General features: G+C 48.3%; 1 protein-coding gene across 5 annotated transcripts in view; it reads left to right on the top strand.

Annotated features, from left to right (window-relative positions):
* The window catches only part of CFAP54 (cilia and flagella associated protein 54), a 2,603,731-nt gene that overhangs the window by 18,614 nt on the left and 2,570,197 nt on the right, over window positions 1–14,920 (top strand). For all 5 annotated transcript variants that reach the window (XR_013608312.1, XR_013608313.1, XM_078677994.1 and 2 more), the window contains exon 2: window positions 9,368–9,473. Coding sequence is in view for 3 of the 5 variants with exons in the window: in XM_078677994.1 (XP_078534120.1) it covers window positions 9,368–9,473 (106 nt within the window). In the remaining 2 variants the exon portion in view is untranslated. The remainder of the gene's footprint in view (window positions 1–9,367; window positions 9,474–14,920) is intronic.

The following is a 14,920-nucleotide window of genomic DNA, read 5'->3' as shown; positions in this document are numbered from 1 at the left end:
TATCGCCCTCACTCTATCTATTGCCCTCACTCTATCTATCGCCCTCTATCTATCTATCGCCCTCACTCTATCTATCTATCGCCCTCACTCTATCTATCGCCCTCACTCTATCTATTGCCCTCACTCTATCTATCGCCCTCACTCTATCTATCGCCCTCACTCTATCTATCGCCCTCTATCTATCTATCGCCCTCTATCTATCTATCGCCCTCAATCTATCTATCGCCCTCACTCTATCTATCGCCCTCACTCTATCTTTCTATCTATCGCCCTTACTCTATCTAACTATCTATTTATCGCCCTCACTCTATCTAACTATCTATTTATCGCCTTCACTCTATCTATCACGCTCCCTCTATCGCACTCACTCTATCTATAAATCGCACCACCACAGCATCACTCAGCACCACCACAGCATCACTCAGGGGCACCACAACATCACTATGCGCCACCACAGCATCACTGAACGCCACAGCATCACTCGTCGCCACTACAACATCACTCAGCGCCACCACAGCATCAATCTGTGCAACCATTCAACAACAACTGGTTCAAATATGTTCTTTCAATGTTTCAAGCTTTATTAAAAATGTCACAAAAAGATGTTAATATTTCACTTCTGTTCTTGGATTTTCGTCACAATAAAATACACTGAACATAATCTTCACAAATGTTATTAACAAAAGTTTAAGCTATTATAAATTACAATCACTTTTATTTAAGTATTAATTATTTTAAAAAAACACACCACCACGTCCACCACCACCACCACCACGTCCACCACCACCACCACCACGTCCACCACCACCATGACCACCACCACCACCACCACCATGACCACGACCATGACCACCACCACCACGTCCACCACCACCATGTCCACCACCAACATGTCCACCACGAACACCACCACATCCACCACCACCACATCCACTACCACCATGTCCACAATCACCGCCTCCACCACCACCACATCCACTACATCCACCACCACTACATCCACCACCACTATGTCCACCACCATGTCCACAACCACCACCACCACCAGTATGTCCACCACCACTATGTCCACCAACACCATGTCCACCACCACTACACCCACCTCCACCACCACCGCGTCCACCACCACCGCGTCCACCACCACCATGTCCACAACCACCATGTCCACAACCACCATGTCCACAACCACCATGTCCACAACCACCATGTCCACAACCACCACGTCCACCACCACCATGTCCACCACCACGGCCACCACCATGTCCAATACGAGGCCACTACCATGTCCACCACCACCACCACCACCACCACATCCACTACCACTATGTCCACCACGTCCACCACCACCATGTCCACCATGTGCACCACCACCACGTCCTCCACCACCACCACGTCCTCCACCACCACCACGTCCATCACGTCCACCACCACCACGTCCACCACCACCACATCCACCACCATGTCCACCACCACCACCACGTCCACCACCACCACGTCCACCACCACCACCATGACCACCACCACCACGTCCACCACCACCACGTCCACAACCACCACATCCACTATGTCCACCTTCACCACATCCACCACGTCCACCACCACCACATCCACCACATTGTCCACCACAATGTCCACCACGAACACCACCATGTCCACCACTTCCACCAACACCATGTCCACAATCACCACCTCCACCACCTCCACCACATTCACCACCACTACATCAACCACCACTATGTCCACCACCATGTCCACCACCACCACGTCCACAACGACTATGTCCACAACCATCACCACCACATCCACCACCACCACATCACCACCAGTATGTCCACCACCACTACGTCCACCAACACCATGTCCACCACCACTACACCCACCTCCACCACCACCACCACCATGTCCTCAACCACCATGTCCACAACCACCATGTCCACAACCACCATGTCCACAACCACCATGTCCACCACCACGTCCACAACCACCACGTCCACCACCACCACCATGTCCACCACCACGGGCACCACCATGTCCACCACGAGGCTACTACCATGTCCACCACCACCACCACATCCACCACCACCACGTCCACCACCACCATGTCCACCACGTCCACCACCACCATGTGCACCACCACCACGTCCTCTACCACCACCATGTCCTCCACCACCACGTCCTCTACCACCACCATGTCCTCCACCACCACCACGTCCACAACGACTATGTCCACAACCATCACCACCACATCCACCACCACCACATCACCACCAGTATGTCCACCACCACTACGTCCACCAACACCATGTCCACCACCACTACACCCACCTCCACCACCACCACCACCATGTCCTCAACCACCATGTCCTCAACCACCATGTCCACAACCACCATGTCCACAACCACCATGTCCACAACCACCATGTCCACAACCACCATGTCCACAACCACCATGTCCACCACCACGTCCACAACCACCACGTCCACCACCACCACCATGTCCACCACCACGGGCACCACCATGTCCACCACGAGGCTACTACCATGTCCACCACCACCACCACATCCACCACCACCACGTCCACCACCACCATGTCCACCACGTCCACCACCACCATGTGCACCACCACCACGTCCTCTACCACCACCATGTCCTCCACCACCACGTCCTCTACCACCACCATGTCCTCCACCACCACCACGTCCATCACGTCCACTGATAGAGCGCGCAGGTCACCCGACTATAACTTTACCATATGCACACTTGGGCCCATAAATTCAATTCACCATTTATTAATCGGGTAACCTACACACTACTACCAGTAACCCAGTTCCTTCCTATTTATTACCAATGTACCCGACTTACCAATCCTCGTCACGGGTACCTATGATCACAATGGATCAGGGAGCTAGCTGTAAAAGATAAGCAGTCACAAAATACAATAACATTTATAATATTTGCACTCTTTGTAATAACCACAGACTCAGGAAGTTTTGAAAACCTTTTATCTAATTCTCATTATCGTCAGAAAAAATAAAATTCACAGTGAGTAAGCTATCAATAATCAGAATCATAAAGATAGTATAACCATGGAGGAAGTAAATAAGGCCAACCATTTAGAACAGAAAAGAAGGTAGGAACAGGGAACACGCTAATAAGATTGTCAGAAATTTTAGACTTGGTGTAGCGTGTCTAAAGGAGGGGGAAGATAAGGAACATGCTAGAATGTCACAGTTGAATACCCCTCAGGATGGGTAAAGCTAAAGAACTTCAATTTGTACTGAAGGAGATTTGGAGATACCATGTAGCTATAGGGAAGGTAAAAAGTGGAACACGCTATATACTTCAGAGTACCCACATAAAATCAACTAAAGGAATGGGTAAAGAAAAGGAACATCTATATCTCATGAACTGTATGTATGAATGTACTAATGGGATGGGGAAGAATGGAACATGCTAGTATAACAACTAAAATGTAGGACTTTATCATTGGTCAGCACAGGGAGGGTAAGAAAAGGAACAAATGTGCAAGTATAGTTTTATTAAAGCAAGGAAATAGAAAATGCGAAATAGGTTCCATCAGAATTATATTTACCTAGAACGGTGTGGAGACCAACCCAGGCCACTGGTCAGTTAAGGACAGTAGAAACCCCAAAGAATACAGTCGCCAGTAGGCCAGCAGGTGCAGAATGGAAACCCAGGACAGGAAAACCAGATTAGGATCAGGACAGGACCACCAAGGTAAGACCAGCACCCGCAGTTCATTTGCAACGCCTGCGCTACACCCTCTCTGCAGCTATCAGTCAAAACCCCGATTGGGTTCTCGAATTCCCCAGCAAAGTGCTCCGCCAGCACTTAAGGTTCTCAAAACCCCGATTGGGTATGTGAGACAATCGGACAGAGTGCTCCGCAACACCTCTGTTTCTGGATCAGCTATTGAGTGCATTGGGTCAGTGACAGGTCAGCTATTCGGACAAGTTGGACAAATTCTCTAGCTAAAGCTAGGCTAGTTATACTGTTTTGGGTCAGTGTACCACCCCCCAAATGTTGCAAGTGTAAGAATCCCCAATTTCGATTGGTCCACAGGAAGGACAGGTCATGACACCAACCAGGATTTGACTTTCTCAAGCCCTAATTTACATCTTTTGGGACCGCCTATTGAATTTGGAGTTCCCATGACATGTTTTACACATAACAATGATGAATACAATTTTCATATACAATTGTTACAAATGCAGTACAGTTCAGCTTCGTCTTGCTGGGTCACAGGTCGGTTCCCAGGAGCATCTTGGCTGTGGCAGCCAGCTGGCTGGGTTCCACTGGTACAAGGTTTTCTTCCCTCTGCCAGGGTGACTTGCGCAGTAGGGACTTCTAATATGGAGTAGTAAGCTCCTCCCAGGCCCAAAAGATTTGATACATGAAAAGTAAAGGAAAACAATTTAGAACACAGAAATAAAGGCGTACACTGTATACCAGGAATCCCTATATAACTCCCATTACTTTATAATAACTATAGCATTAGGATTAGTGCAGACAAACAGTATAGCGAAAGCTGCAGTGCAAGCTTCGGCATGTGAGGACATAAAGCAGCCATGTTATTGCTAATGCGCAAGTGCAAAAGATTCCCACCAGAACTGCGAGTACGTCACGTCACATGGGTATGACCCACGCATGCGCAGAAGAAATTCCCGCGTAGCAGCAGCCTTTTTAGTGGCAAGCGTTTTAGGATGAGCAAACACATAAGCAAGCGTCCCTGGGACACCCAGTGTAATGTAAAATGTGCAATATTAGTAACACAAACAGGTTGATTATAGTTTATTAACATTATTTGAGGTTCTTGATACAAGCAAGTCGCTTTAAATGCGAATCCTTGCTCCATCGCCACCACCACCACCACGTCCACCACCACGTCCACCACCACCACCATGTCCACCACGTCCACCACCACATCCACCATGACCACCACCACCACGTCCACCACCACCATGTCCACAACCACCACATCCACTACGTCCACCTTAACCACGTCCACCACCATCACCACCACATCCACCACCACATCCACCACCACCACATCCACCACCACGATGTCCACCACCACCACATCCACCACCACCACATCCACCACCACCAATTCCACCACCACGTCCACCACCATCACATCCACCACCACTATGTCCACCACCATGTCCACCACCACCATGTCCACCACCACATCCACCACCACGTCCACCACCACCACCACCATCACGTCCACCACCAACTCCACCACGTCCACCACCACCATGTCCACCACATCCACCACCATGTCCACCACCACCACCATGTCCACCACCACAGCCACCACCACATCCACAACGAGGCCACTACCACGTCCACCACCAACACATCCACTACCACCACCACGTCCACCACCAAGTCCACCACCACATCCACCACGGCCACCACCACCACAACGTCCACATCCACCACCACCGCGTCCACCACCACCGCGTCCACCACCACCGCGTCCACCACCACCACATCCACCAACACCATGTCCACCACCACCATGTCCACCACCACCACGTCCACCACCACCATGTCCACCACATCCACCACCACTACGTCCACCACCACCACCATGTCCACCACCACCATGTCCACCACCACCATGTCCACCACCACCATGTCCACCACCACCACGTCCCCCACAACCACGTCACTGACCACCACCACACCCACCTCCACCACCACCACTACCACCACGTCCACCACCACTACCACCACGTCCACCACCACATCCACCACCACATCCACCACCACCACATCCACCACCACCACGTCCACCACCACCACCATGACATCCACCACCATGACATCCACCACCACAACATCCACCACCATGACCACCACCACCATGTCCACCATCAACACCACCACATCCACTACCACGTCCACCACCACTACATCCACAATCACCACCACCACTACTGCATCTACCACCACTACGTCCACCACCACCACCATGTCCACCACCACCATGTCCACCACCACCACGTCCACCACTACAACATCCACAAAAACCACCACTACGTCCACCACCACTACGTCCACCAACACCATGTCCACCACCACCATGTCCACCACCAACACCAACACATCCACCACCACATCCACCACCACCACAACGTCCACCACCTCACCCACCTCCACCATCACCACCACCACGTCCACCGCATCCACCACGTCCACAACATCCACCACCAGGTCCACCACATCCACCACGTCCACCACATCCACCACATCCACCACCAGGTCCACCACAACCATGTTAACCACCACGGCCACCACAAGGCCACTACCACGTCCACCACCACCACGTCTACCTCCACCACCACCACATCCACGTCCACCACCACATTCACCACCACCACGTTCACCACCACCATGTCCACAACCACCACGTCCACCACGTCCATGTCCACCATGTCCACTATGTCCACTATGTCCACCACCACCATGTCCATCTTCACATCCACCACCACCACGTCCACCACCACCACCACGTCCACCACCACCACTACGTCCCCCACCACCGCATCCACCACCACCGCGTCTACCACCACCACCATGTCCACCACCAACACCACCATATCCACCACCACCAACACATCCACCACCACCACCACCACCACTATGTCGACCACCAACACAAGCCCTGTCAGTTGGTCAAAAAGGTGTTAAGAATAAATGGTAATCCAATCTTTTGGCTTCTTTCCAGAGCTCACATAGACGGCTAGTGACAAAGCCAATAGTCCGAGCTGGTTTTAGGTGTATCTCAGTTGTAATAAGAGAAATCTCCGAGAGACACTAAAATACCGGCCGAGTGGCACCCCATGGAAATCACAGGCATTCAGTTTATGTGGTTAAGCATCGCCAATAACTACACAGGCCCCGCCCCTTTTAGAAGGCCCCACCATCATCCCACTTAATGGACTGTGCGAGCCAGTAGCTGCACAAACTGCGATTTTGCTGAGCTTTGATGAGCGCCATTTCCTTGCACTACCAAGCAAGTTCTACCTCCCCAAACTTTAGGGGAGACCAATGATAAAGCGAGAGCTCAAGGAGCGAAGGGGAGGCCGTTTCTCCACTATTATTGGGTTAAACCACAAAGCTGCTTCCCTGCACCAAAATCATCGGGGTAGCAAGTGACATCACATGGCATTGGCATGAGACCATTGCGATAGGCAATTTTACATTTATTAAACTAAAGCACGCGTGATTTTAAAGTTTCGCCGGTGTCTCGTTCAACTACATAAGGGTAGATATTTCCACACCTGCTACTTAATAATGGTTTCCCAGTACCAGTGTCCTACTGTCTTTGCCAATGTTGGTGGGGGGTGTGACTGACTGACAGCAGCCCCAGGGAGTTTAGCCTTAAGACAACAGCAATTAGTAACACCTGACGAGCACGAATGCCTGCCCTCGGCTGCCAACCTGCTCAAAAGGGGAAGATGAAGGTATTTTCTGTGTTTACATAGTTATTGTAATCCCGGACATGATGCCTTGACTTCTTTATTGCACTAATCAATAAAGATTAGAGAAAGCTTCCTACACGATTTGATAACTTGGTTTATGGGATGGAGATTAAGGAACAATAACTGACAGTATAATTTTCAGATGTTTGAAGAAATAAAGTTGGTTAAATAAAGGCCGTATTATGTGGCCTGACCCGCTTCTTTTGCCAGGTGTAGTATCACATACATTAGATGGAAGCTGGGTTCTCCTGTTCGTTTTGTAATTTGGCTATGCCATCTCATAATCCTAAAATGTTTGGAAAATATTTAACATATTTTCTGTACTTTTATTAAATACGCATTTAATCAGATACATTGCAATTGGTACTCAAACCCTCCTTTGACATTTCTATAGTTTTTTAAAGTGTACTTCAAAATAGCTTGCAACGTTTGACAACTCTTGCTTATAAAGCCAGTCACGAGAAAGAGAACTGAGGCTTAACTTAATATCCTGCGATAGTGGAAGTATTCAACTCTAGGGTCACGTTGAAGGTAACTCGCTTTGAAAGTCTGAAACCACAAGCTGCCCCCATTGATGTGACAATGTATATACTTCAATCTGAGTCATCACTAGGTAGGCCTTCGGAAGACAACTCTGGAAATAGGATGAAGATGAAAAAGAGATCCGGTAGGGGCGTGGGGTTGGGAGAGAGGAACCTGGGTGACAGTGAGAGAATCTCTGTGGAAGTCAAAATCCCTTCCATTTTGTCTGCCACCATTACTCCTCATTTTGATTTGGTGAATTATTAACTTAGAAGAAAGTAGTCTTATATTTGCTTGAGGTATAACGTTTGAGCAACGCAATCTTTCTAAGGTCTGGCATGACAGCTCATCAGTCGCCAGACAATTATGTGATCATCACTAGAAAGGGACTTTGGCTCCTACATGTTGGGACCCAGGTTTACATCATGTTTTGAATGGACAGGAGTTGTGTACATCAACAAAATAGTGTTTACCCTCCACGCATATGTGATCAAATTGTTATTTATCAGGTGCCTAAGCTTGAACATTCAGTGGCACACACAAGACACTGCGGGCTATTAAAGTGTTTTCAAAAACTGTATAATTTGTGTTGCTTTTCCTCTTGCAGCAGCACAGATAAAGTAAAGTCCCCATTTGTAAAGCGCACAATCACCCGTAAGGGTCTCTAGGCGCTGGGGGGCCGTCGGGAAGATTAAGCGAGCTATTGCCCAGAGTCACATGGTGCTGGGCTAACCTGCCGCCGGAGCCGGGGATCGAACCGTGGTCCCCAGATTCAGTCGCCCTGGCCGCGGCGCCACACCTCTTCCACCAGATAGGAGGGGCAGTCATTAACCTACATGGATTTTTAGGTCTGGATTGACAGTATAACTCTCATCTGACCTTTTAACCTACGCCGCTATTATTCTAAAGTTCTTTACTTCCATACAAATACATATATATCCCTTGCTCCATACTTGCATTGCTTCACATTACCATACAACATTCCTTTAAAGCCAGGTTTATTGGCATTGCCTATGCTTGTTTTTGTTTAAAAGTATGCCGGAATCAAGGAGTGGGTAATTTTATTTATCTACTGAACTAATCTTTTAGTGGATACATAGTATTTTAAAAGTAGAAGACTTGTATAGCTGCCGGCTCCTGGCTCCTGTTTCTGATCTACCGAGTTCCACAAAACAACCACTCTGTTGTTTAACTGTAACCCATATGCGAAAATGTTGCATTGTAAAATTAGTCCTGCAAAAATATGTTTGTTTTAAGTTATGATACACACCATGCTGAATATGTTATTAACTCTTGTCCTTTGAATATGTTTTTCCCGTTGTATCAGAGCCAGCACTTTGTTCAATATTTGGAACAAATATAAAACACGCCTGCCAGCTTTTTACTACTATGAAAAACTTCTGAAAGTTGGAGAGGAGCTAATGCAAATCAAGGTAAGTTAATAAAAGAAGAATATGGTTTTGTTATTTGCCTCTTCAATACTTTTATGCATTTGGACCCTTTCCTGTGTTTGGCTTCCTTGATCAATGACCACTGCTATACAAAGAGCTCATGATTCATATTTCCTGTATGGCCATGCTCAACAAGCTGAGGCTTCAACCCAGAGCTGACTGCTTGGTCCCAGGTATGAGCAAATTTGTTATACATCTGGACACTGTTTCAAAGCACCAGAATTGAATCATTTTTGTGCAAACATTTTCTTTAATTTCCCATTGTTTTTTGTTGTGGAACGATCTCTTTTTTCAGATGCCAACAAAGGAACCTCTTGGATGTATACAGAGGAAACTTCACACACATAGATACCTTCTACTCATAATCGGGAGGGTTGTATACATTGGAACTAACCCTCTGCATAATCACAACGTCCTTGAGATTGTTTGTATTGATTTAATTTGTCCCCGTAATTCTTGCCTGTGGAAGACCAAGTCACTTGTCGGGTTATGTTTGATATCAGTGTTTGCTGTTAGCTAATCTGGTGTATCTTTAACATTTTTAGACTTTTCCCTTTGCCTTACTAAGTATGTGTTGTGTGTGGTTCCTGTGTTGTGTGCCATTGGTAAAGGAAGGAAATCTCTGTAAATCATTGTGGGGGTCAATATGCGTTCTGTGTCCCCTGCTGGTGCTGTGTTGTGTCTTGTAGTGCTACTTTGAATTCTTTCCCTTAGTTACCTGCTCCCTGCTGCTCAGCCGGTATGAATGTGATGCGTGTGGAATGTTGGAATGCTTGATTGATGTAGTGGAACCTGGTGTGGTTGACAGAGAGACAGTTGGAGCATGTGGACTGAGCAGCAAGGATGCTGCTTATGGTGGGGTTATCAACATATTCTATCTGTTACTTACTTACCATCCTAATAACATGTAAATAAGCTTAATAAACCTTCTATATATAACCTACAATATGGCTACCCCTGGACTTCCTTTGGATTGCAACATGCTGCTTAATGAATCTGCACGCTTTCAGGATGGTTGGAGCCTGGTGTCCAGCTGTAACATTCTTTTTCTGCGTGTGCTGAGGTGTAAACTAGGTAGTGAGCTATATACTGTGTGCGGAGAGGTCCCTTCAGGTATATATGTAGTGCATGAAGAATGGAAGTCTGCAGTGGAACCAGGAAATACAATTCTCATCTTACAGGCAAAGCCTGAGATAGCTGGCAGCTTGTGTGCAGCACAATTGCATTATGTTTTAATGTGATTTATGTTTGGGACTGCCACCTTATGAAACGTGAGCAGAAGAGGCTTGGCTGAGATGAAACTGATATAAGTTTGGTGCCTTAAGAGTGGAATGAGAAGGTGGCATGACTAGATATATTTAGTGTGAACATGGACCCCCCATAAATGTAATTCTACTTCAGTTTTCTGATAGCTGAAGGATCCCGTTAATGCATCAAAGAGGGAAGAACAATTGTGTTCATGTCACTATGTCCCTCTCAAACAGACAATCCTCTATCTTATCACCAGTTGCCCACAATTAATTTCGGGGCGTTGTATTTATACAGAGACAATGATTCATACAATTGAAAATCACTTTAGAAGAAACGTTACATAAGCAATGTAGGAGTCATGTCATCCATGCTAGTAGGTAGTATATTTTAAGAGTGTTTGGTTTAGAGGAGCACAAATGCAGAGGATTTAAAACAGACCAACCTTTTTAGGTTTGCCTTCACAAATAAGTATGTATTTCGACCCTAACTAACCCTTGTTAGCAACATTAGATTAATGAAAGACTAGGAAATAATATAATGTTCTAACCTATACCATGCAGTTTGCATACAACTCTTTGATGACTACTCAATGGTCTCTATCCTATAGTATGATTGTAATGTCTAAACTGCAAGTAACAAAAGGATCTCTGTTGCAAAAGCAGTAACATACTGAGCCATCCACATAAAATGCAGCAAACTCTCTCGCTCTCCATCAGTAACATTAATCATGAGAGTTATCTTGACTCTTTTTTTGTTGCCTGAAGACTGTTGGACGCACATGGAACTCTGCAGCTGTTGCTTTTAAACCCAGAAGTTATTTCTAAATACAGCACCCCTTGCCCCCCGAGCTCAGCACCAGTTGGGTCTGCCCCAGTCACAATGCCCTAGAGACGGCCTTTTGTGGGGACCTGAAGAGGCAGGAGGGTGGGGGGAGTAGGGAATTGAAGGGAATTATTGTCACCTCAGGGGGACAAAGTGCCCCTTTACCATCACCCCTGGGTCAGAACAAATATGAATGCCAAAGGCTCATGCAGTTCTTTATCTGATGGAGAAATCTAGCCGCATATTCTTTACCTTTGAATTTCCACAGGCGTCAGACAGGATCTGGAAGATTGTTTATGAGCAGTACTCCTGTGCTCTGCGTGACGTCTGCATCACCTATATGGGCACCTATATAGACATCACCTTGGCAGGCTTCTGTCAGATCTTTACTTTCCATGCCAGCCATTCCTCGCGGGAGCGGTCCCTGAAGCTGCTAGCGGCCTGGCAGGCGACTTCGCTGAAGTCACAGTCCCGCTTGAGAGTAAGGCCTCGGGACATTTGAGGTGTACGAAGACCTCTTCATCCCACTCCAAATTGTCGGGACACTCAGGTAAGAGGCACATTAACCACACGAAGTCAAAGCGCTCTTCAACTTCTCCTCGCATGTTGGCCGATGCTACAAAGGAACATTGACATTCGAGGCCTAGTTCTTTCCACCTGCGCCAGGGCCAGATCCACGCCTCCACCAGTTTTCTGGGAAACGGAGTGACCCCCCGCTCAAATAAAATATTTTCTTATGAGCCATGTGCCTCAATTTTGAGCAGCCTGACCCATCCACCACACCTTCAGGCCCTACAGGGTCAACGGGGGCTCTCTGGTTCTGGGCTGGCAGCTCTGGCCTGTCTCCGATGAGCACCCATGGATCCGGACTGCTGGCAGTCATTCCACTGCGACCTTCCCCCAACGCCGATGCCCCCTGAACTGCCAGTGCCCACTGGCAGCACCAGCCCCTTTCTTATAACTGTCCACACGGAGCCAGAGCCATGTTGACCGACATCGAATCAGGCGCTGACAGGACTCCTGCGTCTTAGATCGGAGCCTGAGCCGTATTCTTAAGGGCTAGGCCTGGGGGAGGAGTGAGAGGGGTCACTGGACCCTTTAGCATACCAGTATGAGTAGGATATGGACTGTTATGAGGAACTGGGTGATGCCAGCAGACTAGACACATCTCCAAATACTGGCATGCTTTCTCCCCCATGGCTAGGGAGGAGGGAACTACATATGCAATAGTGATGCGGAGCGTGGCTAAGTTGCCCTCGGTGACAGTCAAAACTAACATCTTGATGGAGGTGCTGCAAACAGGAGACTCCTCCGCTGAACTCCCGCTCCCGTTCAACAAAACCCTCACCGACGTCCTTCTGGGGACCTAGTCCAAACCCAGCACCGAGGCTCATGTGAATTTGAATGATTACCTGCCGCTGCCTCCCCCCTCCAGGTGACACAAACTTCCTCATCCGACACCCTGCCCTGGAGAGCTTGGTGGTCCAAGCCTCCACTTCCCATGGTGCGTTTCCAGTCGCTCACCCAGATGGGGTAACCAAGAGGCTGGATAGTGTGGGTCAGAAAATGTTTTCTTCCGCCAGTCTTGCTGTCAGTGTACACTGCATGCTTATTGGGCCGCTATTCCAACATGCTGTGGGAAACAGTTGCCCAGGTGGTGCCACAGGTAACGGAGAAATCCTGGGCCATTCTCTCTCAAGCAGTGATAAAGGGGAGAGACGCAGCAAAGTTCACTGTACGCTGTGGCTTGGACACAACCAAATCACTGGGCCTATCGGTTTAGTTGACGCTGGCACTCAGATCCCATGTCTGGCTGAGAACATCAGTCTGTTTGAGGGATGTCCAGTCTTCCCTCATGGACATGCCCATTGATGGCACCCGTCTCTTTGCAAATAAGGTGGACTCAGTGCTGGAGCACCTTAAGTACTTGCGGGCTACGGCCAAGTCCTTGGGCATCTCTGCTGCCCCACGTCCCCAGTTTGCCTTTTGCTCCTTTTGTGGCCATGGAAAGGGCTTGCAAACGCACCAACCATATCCCAGCCACCGAGCTGCGCAAGTTTCACAGCCTCTGCATGGACGATGGCGCCGTTCCTACAGGCATAGTGGGTCGGGTAGCCAGATCTCTGGTCCACCACCACCCCCTGGCAGCCTTCAAGTTCTCTTAGTTTCTCCCATTTAGTTTGTGGGTGTACAGTTAGTGACAGGATTCACCATCGCCTCCACCGCTAGCAGTCCATAACATCGGGCAAGTGGGTCCTGCAGATCGTCCGAAGGGGCTACTCCCTCCCCTTCCACACTACTCTCCCTCCATACCTCCATCTTACCACTGGCTGATAGAGGATCATCTCACTACTCCAGGAGGAAGCCGTACCTCTTTTGGCCAAAGGAGCCATAGAGAGGGTTCTGGTGCCAGTAGTAGGCTGTGGTTTCTATTCTCGCTACTTTCTGGTCCTGAAAAAGGACTAGAGCCTTCGCCCTATCCTAGATCTCTGAGTCCCCAACTGTTTCCTCAAAAAGGAGATATTCAAGATGCTCACATTGGCTCAGGTCTTGTCTGTCCTGGACCTAGGGGACTGGATGGATTAGACTTGCACATCCCTGTCCTGTCTGTCCATTGGCATAACCTGTGGTTTATGGTAGGCCACAAACATTTTGAGTTCACTGTGCCCCCCTTTGACCTTACCAGCGCCCCTCGGGTGTTCACCAAGGTGATGTCAGTGGTTGCATCTCATCTGTGCAGATCAGGGGTGCCAATATTTCCCTATCTAGATAGGCCCAAGTGCCTGACTGTGTTCCCGAAACAGTCCCGGAAGGCCCAGGCTTCGTCTCCCACCACCAGACTATGGTGAATCTCCTGCATTTGCTTGAGTTCATGATGAACATGCCGATGTCACGCCTGACTCCCTCTCAGATGCTCCCTTTCATGGGAGCTGTTCCGAACACAGTGCAGTTTCGGGCTTATCCTTTCGAGTGGCGAGTCCAGGATATTCCGGCTATGATACAGATTGTAGGAGGGTGGTCCAGTATGTAGTGTCCATGTTTGGTGAGGCACTGTGTACTGAGCCCAGGCAACCCTTAGTGATAATGTTTAGGTTCCTGATAACCAAAGCTCTCAAGGGGTATCTGTGGAGAGAAGCTAAGGCTTATCCAGGATGGTGTAAAGCAGGTACATATACCACAATAGTCAGTCAGTAAACCTTCACACATGAAAGAACCACACCAGTGTTTATAAAAATACAATAGTATTTATTAACACAACACTAAAAACAAACTTGGTACATCCCCTACCTGGAAAAATCAAATACAGATAAGAAATACTTAAAAAACAGTTAAGTAGTATAGAAAAGCACATGGGT

This window comes from Lissotriton helveticus, chromosome 1_1, assembly GCF_964261635.1.
Source record: "Lissotriton helveticus chromosome 1_1, aLisHel1.1, whole genome shotgun sequence".
NCBI classification, from domain to species: Eukaryota; Metazoa; Chordata; class Amphibia; order Caudata; family Salamandridae; genus Lissotriton; species Lissotriton helveticus.
This window is presented reverse-complemented; position numbering and strand designations above follow the sequence as displayed.